Source organism: Colletotrichum acutatum, assembly GCF_030867785.1.
Source record: "Colletotrichum acutatum strain CBS 112980 chromosome Unknown BDZ83scaffold_19, whole genome shotgun sequence".
In the NCBI taxonomy this organism is placed as follows: domain Eukaryota; kingdom Fungi; phylum Ascomycota; class Sordariomycetes; order Glomerellales; family Glomerellaceae; genus Colletotrichum; species Colletotrichum acutatum.
The window spans coordinates 348,822-367,377 of NW_026849013.1; the positions used below are offsets into that span (position 1 = coordinate 348,822).

The 18,556-nt window shown below is 56.3% G+C and overlaps 5 protein-coding genes across 5 annotated transcripts; 2 read left to right on the forward strand and 3 right to left on the reverse strand.

Moving 5' to 3' along the window:
- The first annotated feature begins 11 nt into the window (after nt 1-11).
- BDZ83DRAFT_610446 (uncharacterized protein) lies at nt 12-599 on the forward strand. The gene has a single exon (XM_060507591.1). The coding sequence runs from the start codon at nt 46-48 to the stop codon at nt 394-396; it is 351 nt and encodes a 116-aa protein (XP_060368215.1). The 5' UTR covers nt 12-45; the 3' UTR covers nt 397-599.
- A 2,050-nt stretch (nt 600-2,649) lies between these two features.
- On the reverse strand, nt 2,650-4,284 carry BDZ83DRAFT_610449 (uncharacterized protein). The gene has a single exon (XM_060507592.1). It carries the CDS (start codon nt 4,153-4,155, stop codon nt 2,986-2,988), a length of 1,170 nt encoding a protein of 389 aa, XP_060368216.1. The 5' UTR covers nt 4,156-4,284; the 3' UTR covers nt 2,650-2,985.
- Nucleotides 4,285-4,842: 558 nt separating this feature from the next.
- On the reverse strand, nt 4,843-6,737 carry BDZ83DRAFT_749447 (AMP-binding enzyme; the record flags this gene model as incomplete). The annotated part of the gene is made up of 4 exons (XM_060513765.1): nt 4,843-5,189; nt 5,254-5,960; nt 6,014-6,290; nt 6,341-6,737. 4 exons carry the CDS (start codon nt 6,735-6,737, stop codon nt 4,843-4,845), a joined length of 1,728 nt encoding a protein of 575 aa, XP_060368217.1.
- Nucleotides 6,738-8,930: 2,193 nt separating this feature from the next.
- BDZ83DRAFT_749448 (acyl-CoA N-acyltransferase) lies at nt 8,931-9,777 on the reverse strand (the record flags this gene model as incomplete). Its single annotated transcript, XM_060513766.1, has 2 exons — nt 8,931-9,235; nt 9,393-9,777. 2 exons carry the CDS (start codon nt 9,775-9,777, stop codon nt 8,931-8,933), a joined length of 690 nt encoding a protein of 229 aa, XP_060368218.1.
- Nucleotides 9,778-12,448: 2,671 nt separating this feature from the next.
- On the forward strand, nt 12,449-18,378 carry BDZ83DRAFT_570963 (non-ribosomal peptide synthetase; the record flags this gene model as incomplete). Its single annotated transcript, XM_060504363.1, has 2 exons — nt 12,449-12,934; nt 13,015-18,378. The coding sequence occupies 2 exons, from the start codon at nt 12,449-12,451 to the stop codon at nt 18,376-18,378; spliced, it is 5,850 nt and encodes a 1,949-aa protein (XP_060368219.1).
- Nucleotides 18,379-18,556: the final 178 nt, after the last annotated feature.

Below are 18,556 nucleotides of genomic sequence, written 5' to 3' on the forward strand. Positions count from 1 at the left end.
GCCCGCCGCTCACTTGTCTCTGCGTGTCTGCCGCCATGCCACGCCATGCCTTGCCATGGCTCACAATTTTTTTTTCTTCTTCTTCTTCAATGGGCTGCAGGGCGCGCGACACAAGAGAGCTTCAGGCGAGGAAGCGAAGCGACTGGTAGCTCCAGCATCCAGGATCGGCCCATGACATCGTCTCCGGCACACCATCCATCACAACTTCTGGGGCACGGGGTGGTGGTCAGAGTGAAGTTCAACGGCGGGGTTCACTTGTACCTCGACTCCACGGTAGCTCGGGGGCGTGCGTCTATACGCGAAGAAAAGGGTACAAAAATGTACATGGAAGGTCAAGTTACGCGGATATGGTCGATGTCGAGGGGGGGGCCTCACTCTTCACCCCTCCATCACTGAGGTGGTCCACGGCGAAACGCCGAGGCCTCGGGCCAGAAGGGTTCCCAGGGTAGGCGACGAAATGCTCCGAAGAAAATTTGAGTTTCCCAGCCTGTGCCCCCTTCAGAATAGATCTGATAACCAAGAGAGCATTGGGGGTTTATGGAGATGGGGTTCGTAGCGGTCGTCCCTCGTAGTTGATGTATTGCCGTCAATTGCGTGCGTGGCGCCTACTAGGTAGGTACCTATAAAAGTACCGGCTTTTTTCCCCTTCTTTTTCTTCTTCCTCCAAGGAAGGTGGCTGCACCGACCTGGTCTTAGCGGATCTGATAACTTTATTAGAACCAAGTTCGGTCATAGCTCCGGCCTCGGAGCTTCGTGGGCCCACTCAAAGCCGACCGGTGGCCGCCGCAAGCTGGATGATGGATCTGATAAGATCAAGGCAAATTTTTTCTCTCACAGGCGGGGCAGAGGGAGTGGACTTACGGATACGCTAAGGCTGGTTTTGATACTTGCAGCATGGTTCACTGCTTCAACATTCCGAACCTACCCGTGGATCCCATCATCTCATCATCTCCTCGTCTAAGAGGGCGTGTATGTAGAGATAGGTAGCTCGCGTGGGGTTGCGTTCGGTCCAAGTACCCTCTTTGGACTGATCCTTGGTAAAAAGGCGCACCTCTTCAGATCAGGGTACGTGACTCTCTTCGTCTCCACTACGACCCATTCCCTGCCACACCTGCTTGGGAATCGGAACGCCAGTGACGCCTTCAGCTCACTCGTAAGTTTTGAGGATTCACCCGTGTGCCTCGATAATTCTTCTCTCCGTCGGATCTCAAGCCGTTCCTTGAACGGAGCCTCCCCCACCTGCCAAGTCACATCTGCCGCCCGTCAACCGCGCCGTTCCCGCACTGAGGCGAGCTGCGCCGCCGACTCTGGAGTTGCTTGGAATGTTCGTGATGCTCTTCAGAAGTGTAGACAGCCATGGAATTCGTGAACGCACCTGCGCAATACGGGGTTGCTCCGACCGGTTGTTCACCCACGTCCCAGTCCCACAGACAGCTGCACCTGTTGTCCACAGCTACACGTCCACAATCCACTCTAGGACAGCTCAACTCCACAGAGATTGATAACTTGGTCTGCCGCCACGCGATTCAGAATGTGGCATCGTACTCGTTTCTCGGCCAAGGCGCTTCCGTCATGGGGTTCAAGTGGGCTAGGTAATAGCGTCGTTGATCTCAAGCCATCCATCGAGCGGTACTTTGGCAAGCTTGGTGCTTGGGCAAGCCTTCGTACCAGATCGACGAAAGCTGGTTCGTCTTCCTGCACGTCGATGGCTGAGACTTTCTGCAGCTCTTGCACTGGACCTGCAACAAGTCCCTTGCGGCAATTGACGCTCCGGACCGATGTGCGCCACCCAGATCATCGTTAACGCCGACCGTCAAATTCCGTCAACGCCTGCGAGAGTCCCCTGTTTTTGTTAGGTATTGCTGATTGTTCCACGTCGAATGACATTCGTTCCGACGAATATTCTCTCGGATCTTCGGGACACGCCGTCGTATCCTATGTCCAGTTGTCCACACAGTGCCATAGAGAATGTCGTATTGCATTCTGTCGGGTCGATGCATTGGGTCGTCTCGTTCGTCTGATATCCTCATGGCCCCCGCCAGTGGTCCCAGACGATGATGTCTGTGTGTCTGACTCTGGGGCATTTCCGAGCTGATGGAAACTTGCGCATCGCCTTCAAGGTTAAAGGTGTCCTCGGGATCCGGGTCCCGGAGTCCGGCCGGATAGTCGCGCCGAGACAACCACGCGGTGGGAGAACCCGTTGATCAGATCTGCGGGCAAGTCGCTGATTGCAAGTGCAGCCTTGTGGGATCTTGGCGGGTATGCAGTGAGACAAATAACGTTGAGCCTCTTTCATGGAGATGAAGAGAAGAGGCCAAATAGTAGAGCAGGTGGCCCATGAAGAAACCTATTGGGATGGAAAGTACGAAACTTACAGGCAGGTTCCTGCTTACTTACCTTGATTTGGGTACCTCGGTGCGAAAATGGTGTACATGAGTGCCTCCTCTTGCCTGATATTGGTCATAAGCGTTAGGAGTAGGAACGACGTTTGTATTTAGCGAGCAGTGTAAGACGAGGTGGGAGCAAACTGTGTCAGAGTAGGGTAAGTGGTTGGTGAGATGCTCTGTTCTCTTATGGTCTGCAACTACCTGGCCTGAGGACGTCTTCGGTGCAGAGCCAGTCTTGAGAGGAATGCTTGATAACGGCGGTTCCGTCGAGCATGGGCCACTTCCACAATAGTTGTATACAATCCGGCGACCATGCTGCATGCCTCCCTCCTCTCTCTGGGTGACTACCGCCATTTGATACCTCATGTGTTCCTTTTCTCCAGACCACACTTTGAGCTCCTTATCTCTTGAGGTGTCCCGCAGACCAAAGGAAATGTAGCTTAAAGGCAGTTATCGAAGGGTCGATATCGATGCTTGGGAATAGGAATCATAATCAGGCAGAGATGACATCGCTACTGAATAGTCTTGGAGAATATATGTTCCTCGTGTTCAATCTTCTCCGTCGAGTTTTGCAAGACATCTGATAAAACCACATACTTCAACGCTCCATAACAACCCAAACAGCGTCCATCGTCTCAATCCTCCCACCACTCTCCTTAACCTCCTCAACCGCATTCCGAATCTCCCTCACATATCCCAACAATTCTTCCTCCGCACCCTTCCCTAACCCCTCAGCGACGACCTCCTCAGCCCAAGACGAATCAACCGCAGCCCCAACCTCCCACTGCCCATCCAGCAACCCAGGCGTATCAACAACACCCCTCTCCCTAACCTTCCAACCAGCCCTCTCCGCCAACTTCACAATCTCCTCGGGCGCAAGCGCGCCGCGGACGTTGCCCTGATCCAGACTAAACCCCTTCTCCGCCCCGGCCCGTAGCTCGTAGAACCGCTTTTGCGCCGCGACGGCCAGTTCGTGCGGTTTTTGCGCCGGGTTCCGAGCTTGGAGGGCGTATTCCGCGAAACAGAGCATGGTGATGTTGGAGCCGTAGAGGGCTTCAAAGAGGGAGGATATCGCATCGGCGGAGGGGAAGTACCATAGCGAATGACACAGCGTGGCGGCGTCAAAGGACTCGGAAGGGTGCGATGCGAGGTAGGACGGCGCGTCGGACTGGTGGAAGGTGATTGCTGCGCCATAGGGGGACGAAGAGATATGAGATTGGGATTGGGCGAGGGTGTAGGGGCTGCCGTAGTCGCCGGGGGCCGGGTCTAGGGCTGTGATGTGGCCTACCGGGGCGGAGCCCGGGGCCGGGCACGGACTGACGTTGTTGGTGTCACCATCGGCGGTGATGGAGAGTGGGGCTATGGCGTGGGAAAGGACGAGGGCGGAGTCGCCTTGGCCGCAGCCTATGTCGAGGACGCGGGTGCCGGGCGTGATGGACCAGAGGGAGGCGAGGCGGAGGCGGTGGGTAAGTTGCGGGAGGAGGACTTTGTGTAAGTGGGCTGGGTCGTGAGGATAGGATTTTGCGAGGGAGAGGAGGAGAGGGGAGGGGGATGAGGATTGTGAGTTTGGTTCGTGGTTGAATTGAGACATTGTAGTGACGTGCTTGTATTTGTTCCCCCTTCTTGTTGAACGGAGTTGGTTGATTGAGGCTTGGTGGCAAGTTTCGGACGGGAATATGATGGACGATTGGGCAATTGACGATTGTTGTTGTGTTGGTTTGGTTATCGTTTCAATTGGAGCTGGACTCCGGTCACTTATATTCAGCATTCAGATCCGGAACTTTGCGCACATATACATGTCGAAATAGTCCTATTACTCAATTGAGATCACTAGTTTGACCCGAATGAGTCTTACAATAAGATCAGATGAAAAAGCTACGGCAATATGAAAATTCCTGACCTTCCTGAATGAGATCAAAAAAGAGGGTTGAAAATGAGTCACAGTCTCACAGACGATTGTAGTCGAATTTGGCCTCAATCGAAGGATTCAATTTTTGGCCTCACTTGGGTGGGTTCTCCCAAACCATCGGGTTTCTCATCACGCAATCGGGTTTTTGGACGCCAAGCATTGATCGGGGTAAGCATACTCCCAGTAAATGCGATCTTTGAAGGGGGCCGAATGTTACAGAAGGGATGGTCGGAAAACAATTAGCCTTTGAGAAGACAGATAAAAAAAAAAACAAAGTTTGAGCCTTTGAGGATGACTTGCACAAGCTAAATCCACATGGGAGTGTGACGAGAAAGAAAGTCAATTCAACTACGCGTTCAGTAATCCTGTAGATCTAAAAAAAAAAAAAAAAATCTAAGCCAAATTCCAAAACCCGAAAAAACAGAAGCCATCGCCCGACATGAAATAGTAACAACGAAAATGGTTAAAAGACAACTTTTGTGTGGTATCACTCATTGAACACACTCCGCGCCGTCCTCAGCAAGATATCCTACGAGGACCGCAATCTTACAACTTGGCAGAGACGGTTCTGCTCTTCTTGAGAATCTCGTCGCCCACCTTGGCAATCTCAAACTTGCGCACCTTGCCGCTGCCCGTGAGGGGCACGTTGGCCGGCACGCCGTCCTCGCCGAGCCAGAAGATGTGCGCAGGGCTCTTGTGGCCGCCGAGGCGCTGGCGGACCCAGTCCTTGAGCTCCTGGAACGAGGGCTTGTCCGCGTTCTCGGCGCGCTGCACAAAGGCACCGACGACCTCGCCGTAGTGCTCGTCCTTGAGGCCGACGACGATGGCCTGGGAGATGGACGGGTGGGCCATGAGGCGCTCTTCAATCTCGAGCGGGTAGATGTTCTCGCCACCTGAAGGGAGAAAGTTGTGTTAGTACATTATGCTGTTGTCGCGCGACGGACATGTATGGCTTACCTCGAATGATGATGTCCTTGAAGCGGCCGGTGATTGAGCAGTATCCGGCGTCGTCAAAGACGGCCTCGTCACCAGTGTGCAGCCACAAGACACCTGCAGAGTCACGGACCATGACCTCGTTGGTCTTCTCCGAGTTGTTCCAGTAGCCAGCCTGCAACTGGTACCCGGCCATGCAAAGCTCTCCGCGCTGGCCCATGGGCACAACGTTGCCATCTCTGTCGACAATCTTGGCCGAGGCATGGGGCATGAGCGTACCGACGGTGGTCAGTCTCTTGCCCAAGGCATCGTCGGTGAAGGCGTTGAAGCAGGTAGGCGAGGCCTCGGTCAGACCGTAGCTACTGGTGAACTCTCTCATACCCAGACGGTTGACCATCAACTCCATCAGATATCTGGGGACAGGGGCGCCAGCCACGATTCCGGTGCGAATCTTGGATGACTTGAAGTCATCAGGTGCCGCCTGGAACAGGGAGTCGAACATGGCAGGCACGCCATGGAGTGCCGTGCAGTCCTCCTCGAGGATGGCCTTGAGCGTCGCCTTGGTGTCGAAAACTTCCGCAGGGTAGACGATCTTGGCACCGTGTGTGATGACAGACAGGAGACCAAGGACGAGACCGAAGCAGTGGAACAGAGGGGGAGGGCAGCAAAGCACGTCGTCCGGAGTGAGGCGCATGCGATCACCAATGAAACGAGCGTTGTTAACGACGTTGCTGAACCCAAAGTTAGCCTACTCAACCTTTTTCAACAGCTTGATCACACTTACTGGTGGGTAAGCATGGCGGCCTTGGGACGGCCGGTGGTACCACTGGTGAACTGGAGGTTACACACTTGATGCGGCACCACCTTGCTCATGGCCAGGTGAAGCTCTCTCGGGCTTTGCCTTGAGCTCGACTTGATGAGGTCGTCGTATGTCTGGTATCCGCTCGTGTCACCCCGGATCATGATAATCTTGGGCCCATTGATCTTGTTCGCTATTTGGCTCAAGAACTTGGTGTTGTCGAGTCTGCCAATCTGCTTGGTGGTGAAGAGGATTTTGCATTCTGAACAACGGAGTTAGCTCGGAATCAGCAACTTTAGATTGGTAACGAACCTGAGAACTCAACAGCGTACATGGCCTCGCTGGGAGTGTACGTGTTATTCAGAATAACAAGAATAGCACCGATTCTAGAGACTGCAAAGAAGATGGCGGCGTATTGCTCGCAGTTGCCTGCCATAACACCAACTCTGTCACCGGCCTTGATACCCATCTCGAGCAGGGCCTGCGCGAGCAGCAAGCTCTGCTGGTTGAGCTCATTGTAGGTCCATCGTGCACCGGTCCAAGGAATCACCAAACACTCCTTGGTGCCGTGTTGGTAGGTCTGAAGCTCCAGCAGCTCGCCGAGACTAAGGTCAACCAGAGGAGGATCGCGGGGTCCGTGGAGGATAGACAGCTTCTGCTCAGGAGCCAAAGGCTCGGATACCGGGGCTGTTGATGCTTCTGCGGCCATTGTGACGACAAAGAATTACCGAATAAATGCTTCAATTGCTTAACGAAATTACTACAGAAGCCAAATTGAACGTCTTGGTCTTGATCGAAATGTTTGTCTATGGCAGGTCCAAAAAGTGTCACCGCGATCTTGGTGCAACGCCGGCCATCCTCTCGGGTCGCATGGCAGAAATAACTGGCCTGGTTCCATATGGGAAAAACGACCCATGTCCAAAGGGCCCTGCATCTGCGTCACCGAGGAACGGCTTTCGGGGATCATCTGGATCTAGCAAGGAGGCAAGCCGCAAGCGAGGCCTCTTCACCCCCCGATGCCACTGAGCTGGACTTTAGCCCGTTAAGGTGTTGGCCGTGCTGCTTTGCCGGCCACGAAGACGGGGCGCCACACAGCGGGACGTTGCGAACTTGCACGCAAGTATCCGTACGGCGCAGAACCTTAGCTGGGATTGCTTCTTTTCTTCCTTGGGGGTTCTCACCCTGCCCAGCGTATGCAGTCAGCGACAGGCTAGACCGAACGGGCAATCGTTTCACGACAAGTACCTGGAGTATTCTCGAGTATACCCAGTGTTGAGGGGCGTATACGAATGGTCGAAAAGGCCACTCGCGTCATGACAGGGCGACTCGGTTGGCAATGTGAGGACACACAAGTGACACACCAAAACCAGCAGATGGGTTCGATGGAGCCACGAGACTTGGTAGGAAATGTGTGCTTGCCAGCGAGCGGACTTTGTCACTTTGTCACGTATTCGTGTGTATTCGGAGGGGTGACAGCGAGTCTAGAGCGTGGGAGGAGTGGGATCGCGATGGATCGTACGTGTGGGTGTGTCAGAGTAAGGTCCAAGGTCCAAGGATGCTGTCGAGTCTTGACAAAGTTGACATGTGTGATTGCATTGAATGTGGAGGAACTTAGGGTCGTGTCTCAAATTGGTCAATGGCGTTTGCAGCTCCTTCCCCTCCATCGCCTGTTGCGCCGGGACTGCAGCGGTGCAGCCACTCAGAAAATAGTGAGACCCCACATGGCAGCCAAAGAGACCCCTCTGTACCCGCCACCACCCCTGTCACCACCTCGGATAGGTTCAGTGCTCGATCTAATCAATCAAATCTTGGATCAGATAAGATTAGGGAAGGAGCATTTCACTCACGTTCTTCAGCGTGCAAAATTTTCTCTCGCTTCCCACCACCACTCCTTCCTCAGCTTCCCACATCGTCTGAGGTACCTTCCCAATCTTCCCTTACAGGGCACCCGTGGATCAGAGTCACTGGAACCCTCCTTCCACATTTTCTCCAGTACCGCATCAAGAAAAGGTACGGATTCTCCGTACCGACGTACGTACCAACGTACCTTCGTTCCCCCGAAAATGTCCCGCTGCATTTCTTTCCCTCACACCCTCCCAGTCACCCCTTCTCCGACTTCGGGACAATTCTTCAGATTCTATCATCCTTGAAGATTAACTCCACGCCAACCCACCGATCGCCGTCAACTCGCCTCGCCAAAGACGTCAGGTTGCATTTGTCCACCCCCCTCCCTTCTTCGTCCACCTTCTAACCTTGGGACCGATGTGGGCAGATGGGCAGAAAACAAGCCGCCAGTATCGGTACCTCTGCCTCTAGCGCCTCTGTCTCTCTCACGCCATGATTCCATCTGCTACTGGACCATTGCGGCATCGTCCATCACCCTTCACCTTCACCCATCAACCCCCTCCCTTACCCGACCCCGTGAACCACGGTACCACCCCCTCATCCCGTTTCCTCCCACTTGCAGTCGTCGGGTGCGGTGTGGCGCGTCCCTCGGCCACGCAGGGTGAAAGGCCAAGCGACTCTTTTTTTTTTCATGCGAGCAAGGGCACGGCTAATACTTCGTCAAATACAATACAAAGCCAAGCCAAGCCATGCACCATCGCACAATAACCCAGGTACAAACAACTTTCCTTTCTTTCAGATTGACTTGCAGATTTGCCTCGTCTTGGCTTCGTCTTGGCACTTTGTCTCCTGGGCGCTTCTTGTCTTGGCGCTTCCAGAACATCCAACGTCTACCTTTAGTCTATGACACTCATTGAGTCGTTACACAGGATCCATCCTCCCAATACTCCAAAAAGGTAATATCTAATAATCCTGCTGACATCGCAGACTCCACGTCCAAAAGCGTACGGATACTGCGTCCAGCCAGCCAACACAGCCACACAAAAAAAATATATGCTTATTGGAAAGACGGGTATCCTTGAGCACGCCACTCTTCGAAAGTCAATCCCTTGGCGGCAGACGGCATCTTCACCATCAGAGGAACTTCGACGTCCTTATCCTTGCCCACCAGCCCTCCGCGGTGTACGATTTTGTCTTGGAGCACTTCAAAACCCAGGCGTTTGTAGAGGCCGAATCCCTCTTCAGACGACTCGAGGTAGACGGGAAGTCCCGCCAGCTCGGCCATGTCGAGGCCCCATTTCGTCAAAAGGGCGCCTACGCCCTTTCTTTGGTGTTCAGGCTTCACGGCGATAATATGACAGTCTGTTCCCGGGGAAAACGCAAAGCGTGTGTCATCAGCAACTGGGGTTCACATGGTATGTCTCGAAAAGCCTGAAGAAACGAAAAAGGCGCGAACCGGGTGCAAGGGGAAGGGATCGGGAAAACGAGAACGTGGGAATTAACGGCGGGTCCCACTCACAAACGTATTTTCGGCCAGCCCAAAGCTTCTCTTTGGCTGCGCTGAGCGGGTTGATTAACTCATCGGCGCGGGCTCTCTGCTCGCCTTGGAGCCAAACGGCGCCAGGACTCCTGTACTCCTCTGGTGTGCGCTCCTTGAGGAAGGCGTCCCAGAGAGCCATGCCGACGACCTCGCCAGTGTCGACATCCACGCACTTGATGGTGTACTGAGTGCTGGTCTTGTGCCAGTACTCGACAGTGTGCTTCGTATGACCCTCACGGAAAGCTTCATCAATCCCCGTCGGAAACAGGATGTCGAGGATTACCGACCCCTCGAAGGCCGCAAAATAGGCATCGTACACCTGGGAGATGTCGGGGATTAAAGCGGGTAGAACGGTGAGGCCCATGGCGTCTGAGTGAAAGCCGAGAAAGGGCAAAAGTAACAGGGCAAGAATTGGCGAGGATGCTTGTTCGCGAGTAACGGTCTGACTTGACTGAATTTGCGGTAGTCTGGCTGGTTGGTAATACCGTCTGTCTCTGGTTGTCTTGCGATCCTGAGGTCTCTCTGCGTCTGTCCACGTCTGTGAAGTTGTTCCCAAGTGGGATAGATGGCGTTCAATGGTTCGTTCGCAACAAGAAAAGTGCGTTCCTTTTTGCTAATTGTGCGTCAACGGCAGCGAAGGCCAAACAAATCAATGACAAACGATAGGTCGGAAATATCGGTTCAAGCAACGCAGCAGGACGGAACTTTTTTGCCGGGCCACCACAGTGCGTTGGTGGTGTGAGTATTTAGGCTGGGAATTCGTCTGAAGACTTTTCCCTCACGGAACTGGAGCAGCTCCGAGCAGGTCGGTCCCGAAGACCGGCTCGATATCCTCAAGGACGCAAGGAGATGACAGACTGAGGTGCCAAGCACTGTGATCACACAAAATACCACGGGGGTTGACGCGGCAGTTCTCGGTAATCCCTGAAGGGGATCGTAAGGAAATGCCGCAACCATTGGGAGCTTCCGCCATCAGCGGCACCGTAGCGGGAGAGCCCAAGAAGGAAATTAAGCAGCGTTGCCCTTCATGGATAATGGGCTTGATGAGCGCTTACTGGATGACGCAGAGCCGTTATACCCATCTTTAGTAGGAATCATCTGCCCGTTAACCCCGTGTGTGTGGCAGTGTGCGCCTACCTATCTTAGCCAAGGGCCCGACTCCTTTCGCACTTCACAGTAGTACTATGTTAAAAGGCCCAGTTTCCTCCTATGCTATACTAAGTAGAGTAGTGAGTGCTACGTTGGGGCTTGAGTTCGGCTCTCCCCCTCCCCTCCACATGTGAGGTGGGCACCACTTGTCGAGATTGAGAAAAGGTCACGACATGCATGACCCATCATCAATCCGTTCGTCACATCCTGGGAGAGTGGGAGTGGGAGATGGACGCGTTAAAGTTATCAGATCCGCGTTTCTCGAGCCGGCGCTTTTTCTCTTTGCGTGTGTCACCGTCAGGCGAGGCCGCGAGACAGCAACCCCCCCTGTTTGTGTCAGTTATTGGGCGACTTCAGCATGAGAAGATGGCGGATAATAATTGAAGAGTCTGGAAATTTAAGGGAAAATTTTCTGCTGCAGAAATGAGGGCCGCCGATGTCTTCCCGGCTCTCGCCTCAGGCCTGCCGGCCCACATGCGGGACACGCCCCCTTGGCGCTCCTAATCAGATCCGTCTTTGAGGCCCCACACCCCCGGTCAGGTACCGGTCTCGTATCTTTGTATCTCGCACCCTCCCAGCTACCAGCTCGCCCAAGCTCTTGCTCCGTTTCTCTTTTTCGTAAGGTCGCATCGGAGGAAGGACCCACGACATCATCACACGCCCCTCCCCTCCCACTTCAACTCCCTTGCCTCTCTCTTTTTTCCCTCCTTCACTCCTCCGAGTAGTGTACCCTTTTTTCCCTCCCGCCCAGAACCACGAGAACGTATGATGAGATGGCGCCTTAGCTCAAGGGGACCCGTCATGAAACTCTTGCCTCATTGGTGCTGCAAGGGTGTGCTCAACTCGTTCGCATCTGACGTCCCTCACTCTCTCTCTCTCTCTGTGGCTCTTCCAAAGTTCCCAGAACGCTGACTTTGAGGTACAGTCGCAATAGGTCTGCATGCAGCATACCTATGCTAGGTTCCTTTGGTGGTTTCTAGGTTGTTTAGTCAGGCCCATTCGTCGTTCGCGCCGAAGTCGAATTGGGCGGAGCAAACGACCAGTATTCGTACCAGCGTACCAGATACTCCGTTCTATCACACACACATACGGGCACAAAGTCACACATTACACAACCCATTTCTGCTATACCCACCCGGACGGCTCCATGGATTAGGCACGTTGCGCCGTTGTGGCTCGCATCTGCCCTTCCCATCAATGAGCATCGCAAGAAACTGACTGGTGTGTCTGTCTGGTGGTTCCCGGGGCGAAAAAAACATCCACGCCCTTTCTCTTTCACAGGCTTTTTTTTTCCCGCTTTACCCTCCTCCGCTTGCTCTCCGCAGCGGCAGCGCAGTCCATCCATGATCCAGCTCGGTCTGCGAGGAGACGTAGCTCGGCTGCAGCGCCGCCGCAAGGTACATACCGCAGTACCCAGCCATGGGGTTCGTCGATCTAATCAAGAGAGTCGGGAAGCCATGTATGTTTCTCGGGTAGTCTTCATGCAAGGATACCTGCCGGACAGACCTGCAGAGTCGCACACATAAGAGCCTCTCGCGATTACTGTGTATACAAGACTCCTCCGAGTCTTGGTGCCTGCCTATGAAGTACTGCGTATGTATGAGTGAAAGGGTAGCTCTCCACCCTTGGACCGGTTGATCGTCCTCGTCAGACAAAAATCCAAACATCTTTCTTCAACAAGTCTCAAGCAAGACGACGTTTTTCAGAAGAAACAACAGGAAGCCATCGTTGTCCAAAGGCTTGTGAAATGCTGCGAGTTCAACCTCGAACTACTTCATAACTCTCGTTAACTTTACCCCTCCATCCTCCTCTTCCTTGCTCACCACTTACTTCTCTTCGATACCCCCTCCTCCCCCCTCCGGAAGTAAACAGAAATCAAACACACGATGCACTTGCGGGACAGCGAAGGCGGCGGAACCGCCTACCAAGAAACAAGCCTCATCGACGGTGCAACAAACGGCTTGACCAACGGCAACAGCACCGTGAACCCCTCTTCAACGAGGACCGTTGTCGTGACATCGCGGGCCGAGTCCACCACCACCGCCGGTGTAAGCGACTTTAGACACGAGCTCCTCCTCGCATGGCTACTAGTCCTCCACCGCAACAACGACGACGGCCTGAGCAAGGTGAACTGGGGATTCAGAACACGGGACGGCCAGGAACCGTCGTCGGCGACACACAATAGTCTGAGCCTGAGCGAGGCGCCGTTCAAGAACAGCGACTCGATAGCAGAGGCCTTGGAGGTCATCAAGGAGCTCGGTGAAAGCGGCCTTGGGAGTGAAACGCGGACCATCCCGGTAATATACTTTAACAATGGAGCACCCAAATCTCAGGGCAATTCTGAGAAGGCGCCCTCCAAGAGATCACAAGACGTACGTAGACGGCCCTTTTCGTGATACTTCATATTCTCTTATATGATGTTCAGTGTCACATGCTGACCTCCGGAGCCCAGTGGACATACCAGATCGAGGCGACGCTCAACGAGAACCAGTTGGTGATCAAGGCCCAATGGGACCGGGCCGTCCTCTCCTACCGCCACGCCATCTTCCAGCTCGACTCCTTCATCGAGATCCTCACCACCATCCTCGAGAAGCCCTACCGCCAGGTCTCTGACACCATCGGTCCCACCGCAAAGGACCTCGAGCAGCTCTGGACATGGAACGCCGAGCTTCCCGAGAACATGCAAAAGTGCATGCAGGACATTATTTCCGAGGTCGCGGCCAAGGGGCCCGAAAGGCCAGCCGTCGAGTCCTGGGACGGCAACTTCTCCTACGGCGACGTCGACCGCCTGTCCACCCGCCTCGCGCGCCACCTCGTCGCCCGCGGCGTCACCGTCGGCTCCACGGTGCCAATGTGCTTTGAAAAGTCCCGCTGGACCACCGTCGCCCTCCTGGCCGTCATGAAGGCCGGCGCCGCCTTCGCCCTGACGGACCCGTCCCAGCCCGAGGCCCGCCTCCGCACCATCGTCGAGCAGACCGGAGCCACCATCATCGTCACCTCCCAGAACCAGAGCGACCTCGGCAGGCGCATCGCGCCCGAGCAGACCCTCGTCATCGCCTCGGACGACACCCTCAACAATGATACCCTCGAGCTCGCCGCGGAGCTGCCAGTCGTCCCGCCCTCGTCCCCGCTCTACATCCAGTTCACCTCCGGCAGCACGGGCAAGCCCAAGGGCGTCATGATCTCCCACGAAAACTTCACCAGCGGCGCCGTGCCCCGCGGCTGGGAGGTCGGCTACCGCGCCCACTCGCGCTGCTTCGACTTTGCCTCGTACGCCTTTGACGTCAGCATCGACTGCATGCTCTGCACGCTCGCCGCCGGCGGCTGCCTCTGCATCGCCTCGGACGAGGACCGCATGAACGACCTCAGCGGTGCCATCCGCAACTCAAAGTGCAACATGGCGCACATGACGCCCTCCGTCGCCCGCGTCCTCGACGCGGACGTCATCCCTTCCCTCGAGGTCCTTGGTCTCGGAGGTGAGGCCGTTTCCGCGGGCGATGCCTCGACGTGGAGCAAGACCACGAGCGTCATCATCGCCTACGGACCCTCGGAGTGCACCGTAGGCTGCACAATCAACGGCAACGTCAGCAGCACTTCCACCAACATCGGCAAGGGCACTGGCGGCCTCACCTGGATCGTCGACCCGGACGACCACGAGCGCCTGATGCCCGTCGGCGCCGTCGGCGAGCTCCTCATCGAGGGCCCCGTCGTCGGTATGGGCTACCTCAACGACAAGGCCAAGACGGATGAGGTCTTCATCGAGGACCCGGCCTGGCTGCTCGCCGGTGGCGGCCCCGCTCGCGGCAGACACGGTCGCCTGTACAAGACGGGCGACCTGGTCCGCTACGACCCGGACGGCACGGGCTCCATCGCCTTCGTCGGCCGCAAGGACCAGCAGGTCAAACTCCGCGGTCAGCGCATCGAGCTGGCCGAGGTCGAGCACCACCTCCGGGGCAAGATGCCCTCAGGCGTCAAGATTGTCGCCGAAGTCATCAAGCCCGGCGGCAGCGAGCCAACTCTCGTCGCCTTCGTCGTCGAGCAGAACCCCGTCAACGGTCCCGCAGACGCCGAGGCCGGCGACGTCACCACCTTCTCCCCCGAGTTCAGCCAGGCCATCGCCGAGATCGACATTGCCCTCGGCGCCGAGATCCCCCGCTACATGGTCCCCTCGGCCTACATCCCTCTCCGCAAGATGCCCTCCCTGGTCTCGGGCAAGATAGACCGCAAGCGCCTGCGCGAGCTTGGAGGCTCCATGTCCCGCGAGCAGGTCGCCCGTCTACGCGTCGCGCCCACCGAGAAATCGGAGCCCGAGACGGAGATGGAGAAGGCGCTGCAGCAGGTCTGGATCAAGATCCTGGGCAGCGAGTCCGCCGCCGCCATCGGCCTGCACGACAGCTTCTTCGCTCTCGGCGGAGACTCCCTCCGCGCGATGAAGCTTGTCGCTGCCGCGAGAGAAGACGGCATCGCCCTGACCGTCGCAACCATCTTCAACTTCCCCACCCTCAAGGCCATGGCCGAGAACGCGACCAAGGTGTCCAAGGAAGACGATGCCGCCGTCGCGCCCTTCTCTCTTCTCGAGGAAGGATGGACTCCCGAGGAGGCCCGCGCCGAGTCAGCCAAGCTTTGCGGCATCGACGAGTCCGCCATCGAGGATATTTACCCCTGCACGCCTCTCCAGGAGGGTCTCATGGCCTTGTCGGCCAAGGTAACTTCCGCGTACGTCGCGCAGAGAGTCGTCGACCTCGCGGACGCGGCGACGGCAGACAAGCTCCGCAACGCATTTAACGTCGCCGCCGCGGACTGCGCCATCCTCCGCACGAGAATCGTCCAGGTGCCCGGCCGCGGCCTCGCTCAGGTCGTCGTCAAGGAAGACATTGCCTGGCACATTGGCGATGACCTCCAGGGCTACCTTGTCAAGGACCGCGAGGAGGGCATGGACCTCGGCAGACCCCTCGTCCGCTATGCCCTCGTCAAGGACAACGCGTCGGGCAAGGTGCAGTTCGTGCTGACGATGCACCACGCCCTGTACGACGGCTGGTGCATGCCCCTCATCGTCGACAAGGTCAACAAGGCCTTTGACGGACAAAAGGTTCAGCGCCCCGCCGAGTTCAAGGACTTTATCAAGTATCTCGGCAGCATGGACCGCAGCGCCGCCGAGACGTACTGGCGCGAGCAGCTCCAGGGCGCTGCTGCCACCACGCAGTTCCCCGCGCTGCCGTACGAGGGCTACCAGACGCAGGCCGATTCTCTCCTGGAAGTCTACGTACCCCTGAACGGCAGACCCGCGTCCAACACCACCGTCGCCACCGTGATTCGCGGTGCCTGGGCCTACGTGGCATCCCACTACGCCTCATCCAACGACGTCGTCTTTGGCGAGACCCTCACCGGTCGTAACGCGCCCATCAGAGGCTCCGACGAAATCGAGGGCCCCATGATCACCACTGTCCCCTTCCGCACCCAGGTCAACGCCGAGACGCTCGTCAGCGACTACCTCCAAGACATCCAGGACCAGACCATCCAGCAGATTCCTTACGAGCACACTGGTCTCCAGCACATTCGTCGTCTTAGCCCGGATGCCCTCGAGGCCTGCGAGCTGAGGACCGGTCTCGTTCTGCACCCGAGCGCCGACGACTTTGACCAGGAAGAGTTCAACAAGTACCCCGCCAACCGCCTCGTTCCCGCCGGCGACGCGGAGGCAGCGGAGGAAGCTCTCAAGTTCAACACCTACGCTCTCATGCTCGTCTGCTCGACGGACCCCAAGGGCTTCTTGGTGATGGCCTCATTCGACTCAAAGACTGTCCAGAAGCCTCTCATGGAGAAGGCACTCGCCCAATTCTCTCAGGTGGCGCAGAAGCTTTGCCAGCTTACCGACACGCCGCTTGGCGATATCGCGTACCTGACTGAGGAGGACAAGACCGAGGTCGCTCGCTTGAGCACCGAGAGCGCCAAGAGCGTCCAGCAGGAGTACCCGGAGGCCGAGGCGGTGTACATTGTCAACCCTACTGACTCTGCGCTTCTGGCACCTCTTGGAGTTGTTGGTGAACTGGTGGTTGTCAGCAAGTCCGACTTGTCTCTCTCCACGCTGGAGAACCCCTCATGGGCCGAGACCAAGGAGGCTGGCAAGTTTTACAAGACGGAGCGCCTCGCCAAATTCAACGCGGACGGACCTGTTGAGATCACCGGCAAGACGAGCGATCTGGTCCAAAAGGCCAGCACTGCCACCAAAGCGCCTACTAAGCGCATCTCTGCCACGTCCGCCAAGCAGCGTCGTCTGCGAACACTCTGGAGCCGTGTACTCAGGCTCCCTGAGAGCGATATTGGACTGAACGACAGCTTCTTCCGTCTTGGTGGAGATTCCATCGGTGCCATGAAGCTCGTTTCTGAGGCCCGCTTAGCTGGCCTTACACTTACCGTCAACCAGGTCTTCACGAAGAGGACACTGTACGACATGGCCAGCGTCCTCCAGGACTCTGAGCCCACTCAGGACTCTCAAGAGTCTCTGAAGCCTCTCGTTCCCTTTGAGCTGGTTGAGAACCTCGGCGATGCCCCGGCAGAAACCCTTTGCCCCCTTCTGGCCGACCCTACATGGAAGATTGTCGACGCATTCCCCGCAAGACCGTTGCAGGAGGTCGCCGTCAAGGGCACAATTGAGATCCCTCGCTTCTCTGCTCGTTACGAGGCAATGTACTTTGAGAGCGACGTTGACCGCCCCCGCCTCTTCCAGAGCTGTCAAGAGCTTGTCTCTCTCAACGAGGTGCTGCGATCAGTCTTTGTTAAGCACAATGGCGCTTGCCTGAGCGTCATCCTCGAAGACGTCAAGACCCCCGTCGTGGAGTACGAGATCGACAGCGACGTCGAGACCTTTGTTAAGGACCTCTGCAACATGGACGTCCAGACTCGGATGCCGCTTGGCTCCATCTTTGTCAAGTGGTTCTTCGTCCACAGCAGCAACGGCCAGTCCGCCCTGGTGTTCCGCGTCTCACACGCTCAGTACGATGAGATTTGCTTGCCCATCATGCTGCACCAGCTGTCGGCTCTGCACGAGGGCAAGCCCGTTCCCAAGGCCCTCCCCTTCTCATCCTTCGTCGGCCACGTCGTCAAGTCCAACATCCCCCAGAGTGTCGACTACTGGAAGGAGCTCCTCCAGGGATCCTCCGTCAATGTTCTGAAGCCCGATACCCCCGTGACGGAGAGACAGCACTACGCCATCGACAGGACATTCGACATCTCAACCCGCTCCAAGGACGTCACCATCGCCACTCTTCCCACCGCAGCCTGGGCCCTTACCCTCGCCCGTCTGCAGAGCACGCGCGACGTCACCTTTGGCGAAGTCGTCAGCGGCCGCAACATCGACTTCCTCAACGCCGACATGGTCGTCGGCCCCTGCTGGCAATACGTTCCCGTGCGCGTCAAGTTCGAGGACGACTGGACGGTCCTCGACCTCCTTAACCTCGTACAGAACCAGCACATTGCCAGCTCGGCGCACGAGGGCATCGGCCTGCCAGAGATCGCCAAGCTGTGCACCGACTGGCCCGCCTCGGTGGACTGGTTTGACACGGTGGTGCACCAGGACGTCGAGCACGTCGAGAGCCTCGGGTTCGAGACGGCGAGCAGCCGTATGGAGACGATTTACCCGCAGCAGGAGCCGCTTCGCGAGTGGAAGATCCAGGCGTTCCCCCAGGGCGACAAATTGACGATTGAGATTGTCACGTTCGAGTCATGGAAGGGTCATGCTGCGGAGCTGCTTGATAAGATTGAGGAGACGTTCAAGATCCTGCTTGGTAACCCCAGGTCTCTTCTGTTTGAGCAGCAGTAAGAGATGAAATTTGTACATACTGTACTAAAGACTGCATAGAAGGGGGGTGGTTGAGTGTGTTATCATTTTTGGTCTTCCTATCTGGTATCATTTGTTGTTTTGTTGATGTTTGTTGAAGATTTTCTGATTGGATGAGGGGCTTTTCAATTGGCTTGGAAAATGCTGTGAACTATTTCAT

Bases quoted from the DNA above. Each gene is read 5' to 3' on its own strand.
- BDZ83DRAFT_610446 (XM_060507591.1), top strand. From the start codon at position 46: ATGCCTTGCCATGGCTCACAATTTTTTTTTCTTCTTCTTCTTCAATGG.
- BDZ83DRAFT_610449 (XM_060507592.1), bottom strand. From the start codon at position 4,155: ATGCTGAATATAAGTGACCGGAGTCCAGCTCCAATTGAAACGATAACC.